Raw genomic sequence first — 22,670 nt, 5'->3', positions numbered from 1 at the left:
GTTCCGGCTCTCCTCAATTCTGACAGGCTGCACTTCCACAGACAGATCTTCTCTAACTTGAACATTCTCAGCTTCTAGCACATGAGACGAATTTGGCACATATTTCCTAAGTTGTGAGACATGAAACACTAGATGAAGGTTTGCAAGTCGGGGTGGCATGGCTATCTCATAGGCAACTGACCCTATACATCTCAGGATCTGATAAGGACCAATGTACCTAGGAGACAACTTCCTAGCACGAATAGCTCTACCCACACCAGTAGTAGGAGTTACTCGGAGGAAGACATGATCCCTAACCTCAAACTCCAAGGGTCTACGTCTCTGGTCAGCATAGGACTTCTGTCTACTCTAAGAAGCACGCATCCGCTCTTGAATCAGCTTCGCCTTCTCCGTAGTCTGTTGTACTAACTCGGGCCCTGTTAACACATATTCTCCCTCCTGAAACCAACACAAAGGTGTCCTGCAGCGTCTTCCATATAGGGCTTCAAACGGCGCCATACCAATACTGGCCTGATAGTTATTGTTGAAGGTGAACTCCACCAACGGCAACACCTCATCCCAGACTCCCAAGTGATCCAAAATACATGTCCTCAACAAGTCCTCAAGTGATTGGATCGTCCTTTCTAATTGTCCATCGGTCTGGGGATGATACGCTGAACTCATCTGTAGCCTACTGCCCATCTCACTTTGAAGTGTTTGTCAAAAGCGAGATGTGAACCGCGGATCTCTATCTGATACGATGCTAGAAGGTACTCCATGCAGTCTCACAATCTCCTTGATGTACAACTGCGCCAACTTCGACATCCTCAAATTAATCGCTAAGAAATGGGCACTCTTGGTCAACCTATCCACAATCACCCAAATCGCATCATGACCTCTAACCGTGCGTGGTAAATGGGTAACAAAATCCATGACTATGTTGTCCCATTTCCACTCAGGTAAAAAAATAGATTAAACTGGATTGAATTTAACATAAAAAAACAAAGAAATTTAACTTGACTCCATCAAATATATTTTAAGTTGGATAGTGACTTTTTCCAAACCCATGCACTATAACTTTATTAGTAATTATTTTTTACTTTAAAACATTATAATTATTAAATATTTCTTTTAATTTATATATTTATTGTATAAAGATTCATGATGTTCTCGAGAGAATAAATTTTCTTGCAAATAGTGCAGAACTCGCTAGAGTCTGACATCAATACATGTATCCAAATGGTAAAGTCTAGTATTTATGAGTGCATGTGTTAGAATTCATTGATATGGATGTTTATGTGTGTTAAAATCTATATAAATGTTATGAAACCTCTTTTGGCACATTAGCTTACCATTTCTTCTTTGTTTGTATGTTTGTTTGTTTTTTCTTATTTTTGATGATCACCTAAATTGTCTGAGCAGAGGAAGATGTCTATGTATAGATAAGGTGCTAGTTGGTGATGATGCTGAAGCATAGAGTAGGATATTTAGAGGAAGATGTTTATGTATAGATAAGGTGCTAGTTGGTGATGATGCTGAAGCATAGAGTAGGATATTTAGTTTCAGTGTATAGTGATTTTTGTAAAACTCTATTACACTTTTAGTTTCAGTCCAATGTAACTCTTAGTAGTATGTACCTTGTAAACATACAATTTTGTTATTATAGTTGTATAAGGATAACTATCATAAAATTCTTTTAATTGTTGAATGCTATTAAAATCCCACGTTACAAGTGATATAATTTGATAAAAAAACGATATTATTTTTTAATTAAATTGATACTTGAAAATTGTAATTTTCAATTTTTTTTTTCCAAAACCTTAGTTCAATTTGTCTGATATAGTCCAATTCGCTCAAAAATAGATTGAATTGGATTGATGTTAACATTAAAAAAAAAACAAAGAAATTTAACTTTGACTCTTCAATTATATTTTAAGTCGGATAGTGACTTTTTCCGAACCTATGCACTATAACTTTATCAGTAATTATTTTTTACTTTAAAACATTATAATTATTAAATATTTCTTTTAATTTATATATTGTTTGTATAAAGATTCACGATGTTCTCGAGAGAAATTTTTTTTCTTGCAAATAGTAAATATTTTATTCTTTTTCTATGAAATTTATTTTCAACTTTTTTGTCCTTTTCATTTGGCATGGAAAGAAGCAAGACATAATCGACAAGCACTGTAAAATATTGTAGTTACAGACACGCCGGCTTGAGCATTGGTATTCTTAGTAATGAATAGGAAACCATAATTTGTGGAATTCATATTCAGAGCTCAAAGATATGCATAAATAACAACTTGGTAACCATAACAGGTTTGTAATAAGCTGCATACCACAGTTCAGAGTTGAAACTGAAGATGGGGGAAGCTACAGAGAGGTATTCTTGCTTTTTTTCTCGCAAGTTTCAAATACCAATTATATTGCTGCCCTCAAAATTTACATTTTCTGAGTCCTTTTGACCTTTGGGATGTGGTTGAATTTAACAGGTATGCAGTGGTGACAGGAGCAAATAAAGGGATTGGATTAGAGATAGTTAGGCAGTTAGCTTCAGAAGGAATAAAGGTGGTACTCACTGCAAGGAATGAAGAGAGGGGTCTTCAAGCATTGGAGACACTCAAAGCCTCTGGTCTTTCTCATCTACTGTTGTTTCATCAGATAGATGTGGCTCATGCTGCAAGTGTAGCTGCTTTTGCAGATTTTATCAAATCCAAATTTGGTAAACTTGATATTCTGGTAAAATCAGACTTTGATGCTTCTCTCTTTTGTTTGTTCTAAGTTAAAGTTTGTCTCATAAATCTTCCGTGCTTAGGCTTCAGTTAAAAGTGAAAGACTTTTGAATATTTCTTATTATTCCTCTTTCTAAATTTCCATAATTATCTCATCTCAAACAAAAGTTTTCTGTTTTTGCTCATTTGTTAAAAGAATTCATCGGATTTGGATAGAAATTGTTCAGTGCTGTTGGTGAGTGCATTAACCATTACTTTTAATGATACTTTTAAGATAGAAGAGGCACTAGAAGTTAAAAAGAGATTTCATTGAATCAATTTGACAGATTCCTTTTACATCTAGTCATTTGATTAGGATAAATTTTTGTGATGGCTTGAAGGGAATCAATTCTTTACATATGGTAACTTTTTGTGTTAGCATGTTTCAATATGAAATGTTGTTCTATGCAGGTTAACAATGCGGGAATCAATGGAGTTGTAATTGAAGACAGAGACTTATTCACTACAGTCATCGTGAATCGTGGGGTAAGAATATAAGCGTGTTCTGAAATCTAATTAATAGACATGGAAAGTTGCAGTGTCTAAAAGAGACCTAAAGTCTGCAACTTTTCTAGACAATTTGAAAATCTAGATCCCATCCCATGTCAACTATTGAAATGGTAAAAGTAGAGCTTATAAAGGCTTGGAAAATTCTCATCTCATGAACTTGCATTTGTTGTTAAGCCCAACACAAAGTCAAGGAATTATGAAAGCATTTTAACAACAGTTAAGGATTTTGGAATTGGCTCTTCTTTTGCAGTGTTAATGATTAGGTTATCCTGCATATTGTTACTACAACTCCATAGATTTCTTGAATGTACAAGAGACTTAAAAAGTTATGTGTAATTGTAGGATTTGCAAACCGTCATTGAGCTGGCACTGTTTTCAGGTGATACCAGATGAGGAAGCAACAAGGGCAGTGACTCAAACATATGAATTAGCAGAAGAATGCTTGCAAATAAATTACTATGGCGCTAAAATAACTATAGAATCCCTTATGCCCCTCTTGCAATTATCTGACTCTCCAAGAATTGTGAATGTATCATCCACTCTCGGGCAATTAGAGGTAGGCAACAACTTCTTCTGCAAATAACTTCATCTCATCTGAATAGTTAATGAATAGCCAATCATATGTTATGCAATGTAACCTTGAGTGTTTCAAAACTTTCCTGTAACAGATATTAGTTTACTATTGCATCTTGTTTCCTTTAATTTTCTGAAGGTCTTGTTGCTTGTTTATGTAAAATTCAGAGTTTCCCTAAAAAATCATGGGCAAGAGGAGTGTTGAGTGATGGTGATAAGCTGACAGAAGAGAAAGTGGATGAAATAGTGAAGAAATTTCTAAGTGATTACAAAGAAGGTTCATTAGAGAGTAAAGGGTGGCCAAGGTATCTAGGTGCCTATATTGTGTCGAAAGCTGCTATGAATGGCTACACGAGAATCCTTGCTAAGAAACATCCTTCATTCTGCATAAACAGTGTTTGCCCTGGTTACGTGAAGACAGATATAACATCAAACACTGGTGTTCTAACAGTTGAAGAAGGTGCTGCTAGTCCTGTCAAGCTTGCATTGCTTCCCAATGGCTCTCCATCTGGTCTCTTCTATTTCAGAACTGATGTCGCTTCCTTTTGATTTCTATTTATGCAATTTTCTGGTTTGCGGATAAAACCAGTGATTTTACTTCTCAATTGTTGAACCTGTTTCAAGCACATTATATCATGTTGTATTAAACTTGTGTTGTTTGTATCTTAAAGTCTAAACTGTGTATGCAATAAAGTTAATATTTAAGTACTATAGGCATTTGTTTTACTTTTGAGACATCAAAATATTTTTTGAATATTTGAGGAATAAAAGTAGATTTATTTTTAGATATAAAAGCAAGATATCATTTCACTATAAATATACATCAAATTTTGTGAAAAATATTAGTTCACATAAAATATCTAAATAGTAATATTAATTATAAAAAATAATATACATCCATATTTGTTTATCTTTTCCAAATTCATACAGTGAAGTCTTTGAACCACTCACTTGAGCTTAGTAAATAGATTGGAACATCTTAATTCATAATAGGCTTATTAATATCTTTTAAGAAAAAGTAAGGAGTTGCGTCAAGATTTATCATCTAATCAAAAGGTTACATCCACATATCACTTTTTTCTACCACCAACTCAAATTAATACTCTTAATTGTTTTGATTACTTTTATTATCTTATATTTTATTTTCGTGTTCAAATTAAAATTGTAATATTTTAAATAAATTATCATAAGTTAAAATAATCTTATACATGGATATAACAAAAAGAAAATGAATAATTTATTTTGGGTACCATAGATAAAATAAATGGATTTTTTTCATTATATTTTGACATCTATTTTTTTTTTTTACATTTGACGGTATCATTCCACTAACATAAAATTCAATGTTAGAGTTAGTGACATTAAATTGAGGTTAGAGTTAAAAATTAATATGTTTTAATGTCAATTACACTCAAGGCGGATGTCACTTAACGTTGACATCATATTGCACCAATGTCACACTTCAAACAATAAATATTTAGTGTTTGTTAATGTTTTTAACTTGCATTTTTCTCTCAAGTTTCATTTATCTTTACAATTGGTTTCAACCTAAAAAATAGAAAATTTTCCAACATAGTATATATCTCATAAAATTTCCCAGACTATATGTAATTCAAAACTAAAACTATTGTAACACAAAATGTACATTTCATAATCCAAAAATTATATCTTAGACAGTTTTCAATCAAATTCACTAATGTTAAACTTAAACCTAACTTCATGGTTCAAGTAGAAATATTACTCATTCTTGTTTTATTTTCTTCATTGTCTCGTTTGTTGTAGATGATGAATTCTTGAATCGCTGAAAAAATTATATAACTTTATTATATATATATATATATATATATATATTAATGTTTAAAGTTTGATATGATTTCTAATATGTTAAGCATATATATTATTATTTTTGTCCAATCATCTTTGATTCATGTTGAAATAATGGTTTTCATCTTAAACATAACATAATAGCCACATCCAAATGAATTTTTATGCTTGTTACACTAAATATGTTAGAAAATAATCATGTATTAAGGACATAAATTGACGTGTCAAAATTAATAACTTACATATCAAGAGAATTCCGACCTTTGGACATATTAGTTGAATTTGCATTGATTTGGACTTATCCACAATTCTAATTAAATTGAAAACATATGTTAGTAACAATATATAATCTAAGATAATGGAAAAGAAAAAATATACCAAATTCCATCGCACGAAAAGAAAAGGGACAAAGTACAATGTATGGAAACCAAAACTAACCTTATAATTAACAATCAATTAATGAGAACTAAGTATTGAGCGAAAAAGAAAAAGGGACACCAGAGCAGCGAAAGCAACCTCGTTGTCGTTGGAAGGTCACCTTTAAGCCTCGTTACCATTGTTTGAAGGTGACCTTGAAGCCTTTGGAATGCCCTTGGACGAAAACCAATAAGTGAAAAAAACACAATTAAGGCACCGAAATAACTTCAATGTTAGCTTCCCTTACCTTGAATTTGGACTCTTATTGCTCCATAGATTCTTCCTCCACAGTCCACTTGTATCGACGACTCAATCTACACAAAATAACTTCATATCAATTATTCAAAACTACCACTAGAATCACAAGTATGCAGAGGACCAAATTGGGGAAGATTGAGCTACATGTAGCTTGTCAAGCTCACATGAACAAAACAAACAGTTTGAATTTCTAGAAAAGGGGTAAAGGAAAAACTTACTCTAATTGTTATTCAAATCAGACGAATGTGTAAGATTCTTCATTGAACTCAAAGGTGGTGATGGCAACCTCCTTAGCTAGGTTAGGCCAAAACTAGGAAATGTGCATGAAGGTGTGTTTCCTTGGATGGATGATGTGGAAAAGTGGTGGTAAATCGTCCAAGGATGATGATCTAAGGTGTGGATGGTGTAGAAGCTCATGACATTTAGGAGGTATGATGGTGATGGTGTAGTGTTTGGTGGCTCCAAGAAAGGTGAGGCCAACTCAAGGAGGAAGGTGATTAGAGGAGCGTAGGGTTTCTCTAGTCTTGATCTAGGAAGTGTATGACCATAATTTGGCAGCATAACATTACATTAATCCAGTGGAGACACCTCTATTTATAGGCTAAGGGTGTCTCCTAAACCTAAAAGCATGATCTTCCATCTTTGCTCTCATTGGCCAAAAATGAGGCCTTCTAAGGAGTGGACAAATGTCCACAAATCCTCTCCAATGATGGAAGGACATGTGGCCACTAACAAAACACAATCATCTTCATTCCTAGAGTATCATGTGGCCATTACTAAAAGCAAATCCTCTCCAATGATGGAGGAACATGTGGCCACTACCAGAAAGAAGTCCTCTCTACTCCTAGGGTGCCATGTGACCACTTCTAAAAAGAAAATTCTCTCCAACTGAAGTATGACATATGGCACACACTTTCCACTTGGTTTGGATGTTTAACTTAAGGAAAATCCTATGCTACTTAGGTCTTAATACAAGCTTTAAACAAACTTACACACATGACCGAATACAATGGCCTAGATATCCTACACTACTCTTAAGTCCATGCTCTATGATGACTCCAAAGGTGGCCCACAAGGTAGAGTTGATGTTATCTTCGTGGATGACTTCCACTTTCTTGAAAGTGTTTGACCATGGCTAGGAGATTTATTATCAAGTGATTTCTGATTGAAGAACATATGACTTAGAGAGCTTAGAGAGACTCCAAGAAGATTGAGGGAAAAATGGTTTTAAAAAGATGAATAAGTTTTTTATATGAACTTTATATAAAGAAACCTATTTATAGTTTAGCCTCTCACTAATAAAATATTCAAGTGACTTCTTAACAACATCTTATCTAAATTTTTATATGTTCACAAGAAGTAGATTTCAGTATGACATTACTGAAACAATTTTATAAAATTATATTAAATTTAAATTTTATTTTCTTAAAATAATATTCAAAATATATATAGGCCATATTATATTATATTATATTATATTATATATATATATATATATATATATTTATTGTAAAATTTATTTTTTTATATGAGATTTGTGAGTTTGAGTTAGATTTAAATTTTATGTATTAATTATATAAATTATATAATTTTATTTATGGTAGAAATATCTAATATGAAAGTTTGAAATTTTTATAATGTTTAAAATATATATAAAAAAATTGAAAGTTATTAAAAGTAGTGGTTTAGAATGGTATGCAATTTGATTTAAATTCGACTTTCTTTTACACCATTCTGACTAGTATATGGTAATGGTAGGGTAGGCTTACCTTTCAGAAGTAAAAGCAGGAATAATCGTTTCATTTTGTGGTATAAAAGAAAAGAAGGTACAAAGAAGATGTTGAAAGGAAAGAGAAGAGAAAAGGGTGAAGATAAAGGTTCTAAGATTGGAAAGAAGGTACGTTTCTTCAGTTCTTCTTCTTCTTCTTATTCATGCACATATTCGTATCAATGGCTGAATCTTTATAGTTTCATACTAAAGTTTTAGAATTACTTGCTTATATGCTTCTTAGTTCTTCTCATGTTGCTTTCAAGATAAGATGACGTTCAATAATGGTTCTGCGAGGACCACTATTTTCCTCATTTTTCTAAGATATTTCTTTCTTTTTTTGTGAGAGATAAATTTTGAGCAACAAATGTTGTTTCATGATTTGTATAAGTTTGACGTAGATTGATGTATAAGTTTACACTTATATATATATATATATATATATATATATATATATATATATATATATATATATATATATATATATATATATATATATATATTTGGGATATTTTTTTTCATCCATTCTAGGTAGTGCCGTCAAAATGGGTTGAAACTCGTGAGTCAACCTGACTCACCACGGGTTTGAGCCGGGTTGAGTTGGAAAAAAATGCAAAATTTTTTATGCGAGCCAATTTTAACCCGGCTCACTAAGAATTCAGCTCACACGGGTTGAACTCGTGGTGGATCTGATTGGCTCACCAACCCACCTATTTTTTTTAATTAAATCAAATTAATTAAATTAATTATTCAAATCTAATTTTTTTATTAAAATTAAATTAATTATTCAAAACGCACAACCTTTACTTAGTAATAGAGTCTTTCGTGTTGCTGTCTTTCCAAAAGTTCCCTTCTGCAAATAAAACCCTAAGATTATAAATTAGATAATATTATAGATGGAGATAAAGAAGAAAATGTTTCAAGAGAGCATAATTCAGGACTCCAATTTAATAGATGGATAATATTATAGATTGGATAATTCAAGAATATATCATTTGTTTTATCTTGTTTTTAGACCTATCTAGAAGCATGACAGTTTTATCTTGTGCTATATATTTTTGATTTTTGTTAATAGCTATATGTAGTTTCTTGGTCAAATGGTTGTGTATGTCTCATTAAACTAAATTGGCAAGATTTTATGCTTGATAGCTTAGAATATATATAACAATGAGCCAACTCGTGGTGGGTGGGATCGGGTTCGAATTTTTTCGGCTCGCTAATAAATGAGTCGGGTTGGATTGGCTCAGTAAGTGACCAACCTATGGTAGGTCAGGCTAGGTTACCCATTTTGACAGCTCTAATTTTAGGTGCATATATATAATATTATCTTTTTAGTTTTTTATTTTGTTTTTATAATTTTTTATTAAATCCATAATGTTAATTAGAAAAGGGATAGGACATGACACTTTTTGTTTTTTTTTTTATTTTTAAAATTTTGTATACAAGAAAAATGAGCTATTTGTTTATTTACTTTTAACATAAAAAACTAAACTCTTCTAAATTTTGGGTAACGATTCTCTTGAATTGGTTATCAATTCGTACTTTGTCAATCAAATATTAAGACAAAACTTTTGTGTTGTTTTCTATGGATCATTATAACATGAAAATCATAAAAACATGAAGATCTTCTTAGTCAATGCATTTTTAATAATAACAATAAAAGTTATTTATCATTTCATTGTTTATATTAATCACAAAATATGCCATAATCACCACATCATTCAATTAACAAAATAAATCAAGCAGTAGAAACTTTATTAAAAAATATTAAAATTTGAAACAATTAATAAACCAAAAAATCTACTAAAAATATTTAAATTTATTATAATTTTTAACCTATTTACAATTATAATTATGATTCAGTAGGAGTTTCTTACTGTGTGCACTGTCGACAAAAGTTGAAAAGTTGAAGAGTTAAATATCACATGAGTTGAAATGACAAGCATTTAGTATAAATAAGCATTTTGATATGATTTTATTCTATGTAATTCATGCATCATGAGTGAAAAAGTCAACAAAAAAAAGAGGACAAAGTCCTCGACATACTCATCTTCATAGTAATTTTTTCCAATATTCCCCCATAACTTTGAAAATTGAGTTCAACAATTATCATAAGATTCTGCTCCCTTAATTTGAAAATTGGCATGCCAAATTTGCACTAAGAAATACTATAAAAACTGGCAATCAATTTAGAAGAGTAGAAAGTCAGGAATCAAAATTTGGTAGTTTTTCTTAATCTTTTGCTGCATTTCTTTTCTGTTTAGTGCCCTCACAATTCTCTATCTCAAAATAAATCATAGACTATCTCTTTCTTTTTTTTTTTAACTAAAATTGGTATTAATCGTTCTTAGATTTATTCTGTGTTCATTACTCATTCATTCATTTATAATAATAAAATAAAATAAAGACCTTTTGAATTTAGAATTTTTCTTTTTCACAACCTTCTGTTCTGTATTTTCATCTTTACTCAAAAAGATAATCATTAATACAAGGATACACAAATTACAAGGAAATGCAGCATTTGTCACTTTCATATTTAACAAGAGTTGCAGACATACTGATGGGGCATTATTACCGTCAAAATTTTCTCATTATAAAAAGAATATGACATTAACAAGCTCAACAGGTTTGCAGCAACAGACTTGAAAGTTGAAACTGAAGATGGGAGAGGCAACAGAAAGGTAGAACATTGGCATTCTTTGTTGTTTTTCAGTTTTGTTATTCAACTTTCAATTTTGTTGTTGAACTGAAATCTTACATTTTGCGAATTCCTTTTGATCTTTGTGGGTTTGAGTTTATCAGGTATGCAGTTGTGACAGGTGCAAACAAAGGAATCGGATTGGAGATAGTTAAGCAGTTAGCCTCAGCAGGGATCAAGGTTGTGCTCACAGCAAGAAATGAAGAGAGGGGTCTGCATGCAATGGAAACAATAAAAGCCTCAGCTCTCTCTCACCTTGTAATGTTTCATCAGCTGGATGTGGCTGATGCAACCAGTGTAGCTAATCTGGCTGATTTCATCAAATCTAAGTTTGGAAAACTTGACATTCTGGTAAAATTCAACTTTGATTCTCATCTCCCCTTTTAGTTTGGTTGTAAATGAAAGTCTGTCAAAGAAATGTATGCAGTTAGTTCTTCTTTTTGTATCATTCTGAACATGAAATTTACTTCTTTTCTTAGTTCTTTCCATTTGCTACGGCTGTTATTCGTTGTTAGAATGTTAGTTGAGGTTCTGCATGTTAAGAATGTATGAGATATTGTTTTATTTTGCTCTTTGTTTGATGTAAACCGTCTTCATTATGCATCAGGTTATGCTCTTTTCCATCTTCCATTATGTATTAAGTATGATTCAGTTTCGATTTACCAACTTGAAAGATTTCTTTCATATCTAGTTATTGAGTAGTGATAAATTTTCTTGATTGCTTCAAAGGGAATCTCATAATCTGTGATTTTAGATATTTGCATATTTCATTAAGGAAAATTGCACAATGCAGGTTAACAATGCAGGGATTGGTGGAACAGTAACCAAAGACGTTGGTTTATTGCCTTCAGTTATCCTTAGCCGTGGGGTGAGTGTCTAGGCCTTTTCCAAATGCTAGTTAATGGAAGACTTTATACTGTTCAAGCTCTCTGAACTACAATATTTCTCTATTAAACAGCCTATTCTTAACTTGATAACATGGTGAAAACTTCTATCAATTCTGGCTGGAGCTTAGGCATTTCAGAAATGATTAATTTCTCAATTTAGATTATCATGCTTATCTTGATAGTATTCAGAATGTTGAAGTTTCCCCTTTTTCCAATGTTGAAGTCATAGAACATTAGAAATGTAGCTCTTAGAAAGGTTGTGATATGTTTTATATTGGATCAGGGGACATTATTAGAGGTTTGAAAAACTTTCTTGATAGAGTGTTGTGAATATTCTGCAGGCTGTATCAGAAGAAGATGGAACAAAGGCAATAACTCAAACATACGAGCTAGCTGAAGAATGCTTGCAAATAAATTACTATGGCACTAAAATAACTGTAGAATCACTCATGCCCCTCCTTCAATTATCTGATTCACCAAGAATTGTGAATGTTTCGTCCTCTTTGGGGCAATTAGAGGTAGGCAATAATAGCTTCTTGTGCCAATAAATTCTTAATGGTTTTGCATGAAATCTGACTGGAAAGGATAATGGGAGATTGAATTTGAAATTCTTAATTTTATAGTTGAAACGGAGTAAATCTTATCTTACAAACTAATTTTGTAAAGTTGAGTTAAGTTTAAAGTTTTACGATACCTCCTCTTCTTGACTTAAAATCCTAGTTAAGTCTATATCGATCTGATAAATAGCCAATCCATCTCTTCTTAACATTATACAAAATTTCCTGTAACAGATATTAGTTTATTGTTGCATCTTGTTTCCTTTAATTTTCTGAAGGTGTTGTTGCTTGTTGTTGATGTAAAATTCAGAGTTTCCCTAAAGAATCATGGGCAAGAGGAGTGTTGAGTGATGGTGAAAAGCTGACAGAAGAGAAAGTGGATGAAATAGTGAAGAAATTTCTAAGTGATTACAAAGAAGGTTCATTAGAGAGTAAAGGGTGGCCAAGGTATCTAGGTGCCTATATTGTGTCGAAAGCTGCTATGAATGGGTACACGAGAATCCTTGCTAAGAAACATCCTTCATTCTGCATAAACAGTGTTTGCCCTGGTTACGTGAAGACAGATATAACATCAAACACTGGTTTTCTAACAGTTGAAGAAGGTGCTGCTAGTCCTGTCAAGCTTTCACTTCTTCCCAATGGTTCTCCATCTGGTCTCTTCTATTTCAGAACTGATGTCGCTTCCTTTTGATTTCCGGTGATATGCAATTTTCTGGTTTGAGGACAAAACCAGTGCTTTTGCTTCTCAATTGTTGAACCTATTTCAAAAACATTATATCATGTTGTATTAAACTTGTGTTGTTTGTATCTTAAAGTCTAAACTATTTATGCAATAATGTCAAATCAGATAAGATAGACATTTCGATCAAATTTTGAAAAAATTATAATTTTAAACTAAGTATTTTGTTTAATTTTAAATTAAAAATAAAACTAATTAAAAATAAAACTAATTTTAAGTAGTGGTTTAATTTATAAACTCTAAGAAATTAGGATAATGATACTTTGACAACATATTTTGACAACATTTTGACACGGCCACGTGTCAAGATTTCAGTGGACTAGATGGAAAAGAAATTAGAAATAGGAAAATGACGTGGAAAGAAAGTGTTACATGGTTTCAAGTGGCGAGGTTTATTTTGTGATTTCAAAATTAGAATCTAAGTTTGGGTTAGAGAGAACCCTAGAGAGAATGATGACCCAGTAGAGTCGCATGACGAAGAGGAAAAGCATCGTTTGAGGACGTTTTGACCGTTTCGTCGACCAGTGCTGTTCACCGGCTGAACATCCACCGTCGTTGGAACCTTTGGAAGCAACGAGCATCGAATGGGACGCGTTCTCTTCGTTACGTCGTCGTTGGAGCATTCGTTTGGGAATTCGTTTGTTCTTGTTCGGTGTGTTTTAGTTCTTTTCTAATTTTTTGATCATTTACTGGTTTAGTTCTTTTGACACAATTATTATGTCATTTATATACAATTTCATGTCCAAGGAACCATTCTTTGTAAAATTCATGGTGCAGAAACTGCAGTGGTAGCAAAGGCAAAATAAGTGGGGACTTCAGTCAAAGATTTTGCACAACCAGGTCAACTACGTTGCAGGTACAACACTTGCACACTCCAAGCCAACCATACTTGTAAGTTTTTAATGTTTATTTATGAAAATATAAAATTTTATTGTTTCATTGATATGTTAAATAACATTATTTTTATGTTGGACTTTGTTTGATGTAGATATGATTGTGGAGTTATTGTTTTGAAATTTATGGAGTTGTGGGATAGCGTTGAGAAATACGATTGCAACACAATGCCCACCTACAGAATTGTAAGTTATAAAAAATTTCATTTTTTGGAGCTTTGATAGAAGATGTTGCATTTTATTGATATGTTGTGCATTTATCACTTTTCAGGAGGAACAACAACAGGTTAGGAAGAAGTATGTTTGTGATTGGATTTTGTATGTGGACAATGTGCGGAGGGATAAAGTGTTGCAAGATTTAGGCCTTTCGTAGATGTTGTTGAATATGGATTTTTGCAATGTGATTGATGTTTTCTTTACAACTTTTTGAATATGCATTGATGAGGTCTAAATGTACATATCTTTTGTTAGAAATATTCAAAGAAATGTATTGGTTACATTTATTGATAATCAAATTTAAAGATGAGAATGATCATTGTTTACGATGTATGCACTGTAGTCCCCACGAAATTTGGATGTCATCTACGAAATTTGGATGTCATTATTTAGGAAATCTTGTATATACAGGGTTCTGTGTAGAATAAATGATGAAAGGTGAAAAATATTTGGCTTAAGTCTCAATGAATGCGTCAATTGTGCACTATGTCATTTATATACAAATGAATTGTGCACTTTAAAATGAATGTCATTTTCATAACTGACCTGATTTGAGGACAAAACGGGTGCTTTTGATTCTCAATTGTTGAACCTATTTCAAAAGCATTATATTATGTTGTATTAAACTTGTGTTGTTTGTATCTTAAAGTCTAAACTGTTTATGCAATAATGTCAAATCAGATAAGATAAACATGGCACCTTTTGATCAAATTTTGAAAAAATTATAATTTTAAACTAAGTATTTTGTTTAATTTTAAATTAAAAATAAAACTAATTTCAATATTTAAGTAGTGGTTTAATTTATAAACTCTAAGAAGTTATTTTAACTAGATATATAAGCTTTAAAAATTGGACAATGATACTTTAACAACAACATTTAACAACATTTTGATACTAACCACGTGTCAAAATGTGAGTGGTTCACGTGAAAAAAAATATTTAAAAATGAGAATGATGTGGAAAGAGAATTGGGGGAAGGGTTTGAAAGTGAGGAGGTTCATTTTCTCTCTTTAGAATTTGAATGAGGCAAGGTGTGAGAGAGAACCCAAGCTTAGAGATAGAAAGCAAACCCTAGAGTGAGTCTTGCTCCCTCCCACCCAACCAACCTGCCTCTTCCCAGAAAACGTGTCGGTACAAGCGTGGTCCGCCGAAGTTCCGCGTGAGGAAGTGGTGTTTGTTTCGGTGACCGGCGGTGTTGGAAGCTTTGATTGGAACCGCCACCGACAAAGGCGTGTTTTGAGCTACCGCCTTTTACGTCTACTCACCCACCTAGTCATTGTGGTTCGTCTTCCTCGGAGTGTCGCGGTTCTTTGTCTGCCGGAGTGCCGCCGTCGACGTTTACCCACCCACCCATCTTGCTCTATGCCACCCACCGAGAGGCGTTGGTGTTCATTAAAGCGTGGTCGGACTCTCTTTGTTCATTAAAAGTTAGTTTAGTTTGTTTAAATTTGTTAGGGCATTTATGTGTTGTTGTGTTTTTTGGGTATTTTTCATGGTATGGTTTAGTGTGGGTTGAAGTTGTGTAGAAGATTTAGTGGTTGATGGCATTTTTGGGTGGAAAGTATGAAATTCTTTTCTAATTTTTTTGACCATTTATTGGTTTAGTTCTTTCGACGCAATTATTATGTCATTTATATACAATTTCATGTCCAAGGAACCATTCTTTGTAAAACTCATGGTGCAGAAATTGCAATGGTAGCAAAGGCAAAATAAGTTGGGACTTCAAGCAAATGTTTTGCACAACCAGGTCAACTACTTGCAGGTACAACACTTGCACACTCCAAGCCAACCAAACTTGTAAGTTTTTAATGTTTATTTCTGAAAATAAAAAATTTTATTGTTTCATTGATATGTTAAATAACATTATTTTTATGTTGGACTTTGTTTGATGTAGATATGATAGTGGAGTTATTGTTTTGAAATTTATGGAGTTGTGGGATGACGTTGAGAAATACGAAGGCAACACAATGTCCACCTATGCAACTGTAAGTTATAAAAATTTTCATTTTTGGAGCTTTGATAGAAGATGTTTCATTTTATTGATATGTTGTGCATTTATCTCTTTGCAGGAGGAATTGCAACAGGTTAGGGAGAAGTATGGGACATGGTTCTGGCATCCATTGATTCTAGGTTTCTGAAATTCATGTTTTCTGAGTTACATACTTCTATAGATAAATCTACTAGATTTCTAATTTTTTGTTTTGGTCAATGTAGATTATCTTGGTCACAAAAGCATGTTAATGGTTCTTTTCTTCCATGTATGCTTCTTATTCCAAATGTTAAATATGAAATCCTTAGTTATTTTTGTTTCATTTATTTATTTTTCTTAACTAAAACAAGAACATAATATGCCATAGAAGCAAAGTCTACTCTAACATTTTCATTTGTGCTTAGTATTTTTGGACAATGCAATAGAACCTCACTTTCTACATTTAACTACAGGCACCCATATAGTGTTCCTGGCCCTGAATGTTGTTGAAGGACTTGGGATACTGTTAATGTTCAAACCATTCTTGAGTGTGAAGAATGAAACACCATCAGAGTAGTAACCCTAATATTAATAAATTTTATATAAAGGGTCAAACATTTAGGGATAAATTCTATTAATTGATTTTTGAGAGATCATATATGTATGATGAAATTATTCTGGATGTGTGTTAGCATCTTAATTTGGATAATGATTATTGAGATTTTAGTACGGATGATTTAATGTGTATTCAAAACAAGTCTCTTGCCTTGTGCATATACACACACAATAAATATGACCAAACTCAAAAGTGTATTCAATATACATTACACATGTGTAACGTCTTATGTCCAAAACTCATTCTCATGAACAATCCCCATGACAATGTTTATCTCATGATAAGCTTTAAAATATAATCTAATTAACACGATAAATACTACAAAAATTCAACACCTAATCACAATAACATGATAATCATATCAAACACCACATAGAATATTTATAATAACTTGACCAACAACTAACCAAGTTTATACAACAAATATGTCAATCCACCACCACAACTCATACCACATGGCATCATATAAAATAACACGACAACAAATAGAACAACTTTATAGAGAAACATCACAACCTCAAATAAAAATATTATAATTTCCTATAAAAACACTATTATTATAACTTCACATCTTATAAAAATATTACGACATCCTATATATCACCACGACAACATATAAAAAAACATTAAAATTTACAAGCAATCAATGTGAATTCAGTTCACATTGTTTGCATTCTTACGCTAAATTTAACAAAACTTACCAATTTGACCTGATATACATATAATGATATAACTAAGGATGGCAACAGGTCGGGTTGGGTACAGATAGTGCCTACCCGCAACCCGACCCGCAAAAAAAATATTCGTCCCACAATCCACTCGCTATCCGCTTAGAAAATACCCACAGATATTTTAAAACTCGTAGGTACCCGCAGATACCCGCAAAAAATTAAAAAAATATATTTTATATATTTTTTAAATAAAATGATAAAAAATATATATAATATAAAAATAAATTAAATATAAATTAAAATTTAACCTAATAAAATATAAATTAATTTTATTTTTAACTAAGTTAATTTAAATAAAAAATTAAAATAGGGATTAGGAGGGAATAAGCCCCATTCTGTTAGTCATAATGACCATGTGGATGACTGTGAAATTGGCCAGTTACTACTGGCAGAACAAGCATAGGCTCCACACATGTCTCAGCCACAAGTTCCAGCTAGTAGTGACTAGGGCTGGGCATAGTTAATTAAAAAAACTTAAATTATAGTTTATCTGTACTGTTTTAAACTTAAAAAACTTAAACTAATTTTACTTAAAACTAATTATACTTGTTAATAGTTCAGTTTAAAAAAAACTGAACTGCTTATATTCTAATACAGTTAACTGTGTTTCAGTTTTCCCAAATTATTTTTCTCAATCACAGATTCTCTCAAAATTAGGTTTTCTTTTCCTTTTCTCCATCACAATTTTCACGCTTTCGCTTGCCGCCTCGAAGGTTTCCGAAGGTTCGTCCCTTCCCGTTCGTCAAAGGTTCGCTCGCCGCCGTTGAAGGTTCTCGAAGGTTCGTTGCCGTTGAAGACTCGTTGTAGTCAAAGACTCGCCGTCGTCGAAGACTTGCTACATTTGAAGGCTTTGGCGCACTGTTGTCGAAGACTCGCCCTCGTCAAAGGTTTGTTTACCAAGTTGCTGTGAACTTTTGGTGTGAACCCTAGCTGCTGTGAATTTTCATTAAAACTCTAAGAACTTAGAATAAGGGTATAATTAGAATTTTAATTATAGGCTAAAGGCTATGTGTCTTTAACCTTTGCTGCTAGGTTCAGTGGTTCTTGAATTCAGGGATGTGTGGTGGGTGAGTGGGGTAGTGGGATAGTATTGTAGTCGGAAAGCATGTGATAATTTGAAGGTGAGATAGGGTAAGATTTAAGGTATGTGATTAATTGCAAGGTGGTGAAAAGAGATTAGGAAAGTGACAAGGAGATTATACATGGTTGGTTGCATAAATGATAGGGTCCAGGATTTGAGAAATTTCCTTCAGTCGGGCAGCCTTTTGTCAATTTGTATATGGAGTGTACAATAAGGGCGGACGCAACAGTGATGGCAGTAGCCAGCCAAAGCTGAACATTGAGTGGTGCTAGGAAACATATAAAAAAGTCAACAAATTCATTGTCATTCAAATAGGATTCTTTTAATCATGATCTTCTAAAGAGGGCCATTTATTTTTAAAGATAAAATAACAAACCTTAACCTGTTGAAAAGGAATTATATGTCAATATTGCATATCTATATATAATAAATCATACATGTATCGAAATATACGTAGTTTTTATTTTTTAATAAAATCTTGAAATTATATACAGTTACTTTTCTCATCAGTATTTACCAAAAATTGATAGATAAACAAACCAAATCCTTACATTAGATTTTGTAAGAACATGAATGAAACTTAATAATGAAGTTGTACCTCCAACAAATTTACAATTTCAAACAAATTTCACTCATTGTGTTAAGAAGTACATGTTTTTTTCAGCCTTGCATGTGCTATTACTTCCACAGCACGTGGCCTATATCCCCTCCAAATCTAAGGTGTACCTCAGGTCAAATTGGAGTAGAAGTGCTATCCACAGTTCCAGGTTTCAAACCAAAACCAAGGAATCCACAGTTTAAAAGTATAGGTTGATATAGACATTTAGACATTACTGAAGCACGCGTGAAGATCTTGTCATCTCAAGGTACCCTGTATTCATATTCATCAATTATAGGCCTTAGGAGACTTTACTTCATGGAAAATATTTAGCTTTTCCTATCAGCAGCACTCTGATGCATGAATCAATTTCATATACGTACTTTAATTCTGTCTAACATATGGTGGAACACTCGTGTGCGTGGCCTGATATTGAAGCATAGATTGAGGGGCCAGAGTGTGGAAATTGTAGTGGCTGGAATGAAAGTACAGGAAGCAGTGATGGGAAATAGAAAAATGGTATTGAGCATTAAATCTGTCTAACCAGCTATAACAATTTTGAGAGAGAATGGAATTTATTCAGGTGAATAGAAATGTGTGTATTTTGTATTTGTTATAATTAGCTTCAAAATATAGTATTTTTATATATAGTCCAGTATTATGTATTTGTTATAATCAAACTACTAAGCGTGACCTTTTATCCTTATCTGCTGATAGGTTCAAAATGGTGGTGACCACTCAGGGTTTGACAACTGCTATTCCAAGTAGCCTTTGACAATTTCTTGAGCCTCTCAGGGTTGCTTTTTCTGTGTTCTGCATCATGTACGTATTAATCTTTGTATTGCAATAGGCGTAATATTCTTCCTCATATCATTTTCTAGGATCAGTATCTTAACTTTCATTTGAGGGTATCTTTGATTTTGAATTATAAGTTTCAACAGACTGATTTATTTTTATTCAAAAGATTATCTTGGACATGATTCAATAACTGACTTCAACATTTTAACTCCACGACTATGATGTCTATGTTTGCAGATATTCTCAGTAGATAGAAAACATTTTTGGAAGTAATTAATAAGTATACATTAGCATTCTGTCTCTTTCAGTATTTTGTAAATTGAGCATGATTTACGCAACTTAGTGGAGTGGAGAGGACCTCTTTTTTTATTTTGAAATGTGAATCACATATGCCGGCCACCTTGAACACACCCCAGGTTCCATTGAATTCCAAAGACAGTGAAATGATGGGTATAGGGAATGAAAACAGGCAGTGCCTTAAGGCAAAGGGAATTAGATTCATTAAGATTAAAAAACGATACAGATTTAAAAATAGAAGAATTGTAATTCTTGTATTTGTTAGAATCACTTTGTTGTTTTTGTAATTCTTTATGTTGGAAATTACTTTTGCTAACATTCTTGGACCTTTTCTTGTCTTTATACTGAAATTGTGTCCTTAGCAAATGATCTACGTTCATTATTCATTATTCATGTGTTTCAAATGTGTTTCAATGAATGTTGTAGTTCTCAATCTCATAGTCTCTAAATCATATGTTTCTTCAATGGCTATAACCACGTGGTCAAAACTTCATATAGATGGCTACCTATCAAGTAGTAATATATTTTAATATTTATAAACTCTGAATTTGTTTTCAGAGTTTATCACAACACTTTCATCAATGTAGTGATGTGATTTCTGAATTTTTTTTCAGACCCTATATCATCATCATCATTTAGATAAGTTTACCTTTTGTTTGATTGAACTCTTAATTAATGTAGTGACGTGAATGTCAGAAACGGTAGAAACCCTCACACCAAATACTTCTAGAATGGATCATTTACCTTCTTATATCGATTCATCGTCAATTGAGAATAGTAAAGGTCGATCAGATGTGTGGGGACATTTTACTAAACAAAACCCTTATTCTGAGAAGAAGGCTAAATGCAATTATTGTGGTGATTTGATTAAATATTTGGCTGGAACAAGCGGGATCAGATGTGTGGGACCTTCAAGTGCTGCTATTAATTTGGATGATTGAAAATCAAAAAGAAGCATTGATGTAAGTCCTCGAGCTTAATGTAAGGCTATTGAAGATGTTATTCTTGAGCTTGAACTTAATGACTATTGTGTCTTGTTCTCCATCCACGGTTGTGTATAGAGAAAATTAGTATTTGTAGAGTTTGTTAATTTATGGATCACAAGTTGTTTTCCCTAACAATGGTTTTATGAAGTTTTTAATTCTTTACTCCATCTTCAATAGAGATTTGCAATTACTGTCAGTATGCTACATTTTCATGGCCATATTGTTATAAGATATTGTGATAATTTTTCAGGAATATTATGATTTATTTTAAAAATGTGTCTCTAATACTTTTTCTTTGGTTTAATTATATGCAATAGATGGGAGAAAATGGCTATGGCTCTATATCCTGGTATACCAACAAGCTATATGGAGGGTTAGTATTTGCAGTAGGAATTTCATTTCAATTTGATTTCTGGCTTGAGTCACTGAGCAACACTTTTGACAGCATACTGATATATTCATTTTCATGTAAAAGTGATTACAACAACGTTTTGTTTTACTGTATATTGAGTTTGAAGGCAATTAAACTTTTGTGAGGACTGTTTTGGTTTTTAGATGATTGATGGCTTTTTTGGTTCACAATAATAGCTTATTTCATTCAGTTATGGAGAGAGCTTTTGAAGAATACGTGATTTTTAACCAAACATATTACAACTTGAATATCCATGTCTGTATTCACTTGTTATTCAATAACTTCGGGAAAAAAATTGAATTTTGTGCTGAGATTATTTTCTGTATTACAGTAAACTTTAGTTTTATGAAATCATTGATATTCCCAGTTTAGATTATCTTCCCACATTCTCATTATCTGGGAAGGGAGGCATATGGTACCTCATCATGTGGGTGTCCCTTTTCTCTTTCTTCAATTTTAATGTTTGACTAGTAATTTCAATTTGTAGCAGAAAACTAGCTCTGTTGTAATCCTTGATTTTTAAATTGTAGTTAACTGAACTGTTTTGTAGTTAACTGAACTAAAAAATAGTTTAGTTCAGTTTTTTTGAACTGTTTTTTAGTTCAGTTCAGTTTTTTAAAACTATTTTATAGTTAATTGTAATAGATTTATAGTGCAGTGCAAATAGTGCAGTTTGCCCACCCCTAGTAGTGACCCTTTACAGGGCCTGCATTTCTACAGTAAGGGCCCGGGGACTTTCCTAAGCCCAGCAAGAAGCATAGGCCCAATCACATCTCCCATAATCCAGAGTTGCTATAGGGTCAGGCGTAAAACTTTATAAACGTATTTTAACTTTCAATTTCTATCGATGTGGGACTTTGGCAATGCAAATCATAGGTAAGTTATTAGAATCATGTTCCCTACATATTAATAAATATTTTTTAACCGGATCTTAATTAAAAAGAATTGGCGATCAATTTTACTTCAAAAATACAAAGAAAAATAATAGTAAAAGTATTAGAAAACATAAATTTTTAGTTTACATATAAATGTATATAAATGTTTCAAGTTTTACTAACTAACAAAATGTGCGAGGTGCATGGTTGCACT

The 22,670-nt window shown here is 32.4% G+C and overlaps 2 protein-coding genes and 1 long non-coding RNA gene across 5 annotated transcripts; all 3 read left to right on the top strand.

Annotated features, from left to right (window-relative positions):
* Positions 1 to 2,182: 2,182 nt before the first annotated feature.
* On the top strand, positions 2,183 to 4,547 carry LOC108347721 ((+)-neomenthol dehydrogenase). The gene is made up of 5 exons (XM_017587142.2): positions 2,183 to 2,365; positions 2,475 to 2,721; positions 3,165 to 3,239; positions 3,643 to 3,819; positions 4,005 to 4,547. The coding sequence occupies exons 1-5, from the start codon at positions 2,346 to 2,348 to the stop codon at positions 4,383 to 4,385; spliced, it is 900 nt and encodes a 299-aa protein (XP_017442631.1). The 5' UTR covers positions 2,183 to 2,345; the 3' UTR covers positions 4,386 to 4,547.
* Positions 4,548 to 8,121: 3,574 nt separating this feature from the next.
* On the top strand, positions 8,122 to 13,115 carry LOC108347720 ((+)-neomenthol dehydrogenase). Its single transcript, XM_017587140.2, has 6 exons — positions 8,122 to 8,232; positions 10,730 to 10,784; positions 10,906 to 11,152; positions 11,595 to 11,669; positions 12,030 to 12,206; positions 12,556 to 13,115. The coding sequence occupies exons 2-6, from the start codon at positions 10,765 to 10,767 to the stop codon at positions 12,934 to 12,936; spliced, it is 900 nt and encodes a 299-aa protein (XP_017442629.1). The 5' UTR covers positions 8,122 to 8,232; positions 10,730 to 10,764; the 3' UTR covers positions 12,937 to 13,115.
* A 5,097-nt stretch (positions 13,116 to 18,212) lies between these two features.
* On the top strand, positions 18,213 to 21,070 carry LOC128194020 (uncharacterized). 3 transcript variants are annotated; one of them, XR_008245286.1, is made up of 5 exons: positions 18,213 to 18,296; positions 19,155 to 19,356; positions 19,532 to 19,671; positions 19,806 to 19,910; positions 20,865 to 21,070. It is a non-coding gene; the product is annotated as an uncharacterized LOC128194020 (long non-coding RNA). The 3 variants fall into 3 exon arrangements; XR_008245287.1 differs by having other exon boundaries at positions 19,527 to 19,671; positions 20,880 to 21,070; XR_008245285.1 differs by having other exon boundaries at positions 19,527 to 19,671.
* Positions 21,071 to 22,670: the final 1,600 nt, after the last annotated feature.

Source organism: Vigna angularis, chromosome 9 (genome assembly GCF_016808095.1).
Source record: "Vigna angularis cultivar LongXiaoDou No.4 chromosome 9, ASM1680809v1, whole genome shotgun sequence".
NCBI lineage: Eukaryota > Viridiplantae > Streptophyta > Magnoliopsida > Fabales > Fabaceae > Vigna > Vigna angularis.
The sequence above is the reverse complement of the archived record's forward strand: the minus strand, read 5'-3'. Positions and strand labels throughout refer to the sequence as shown.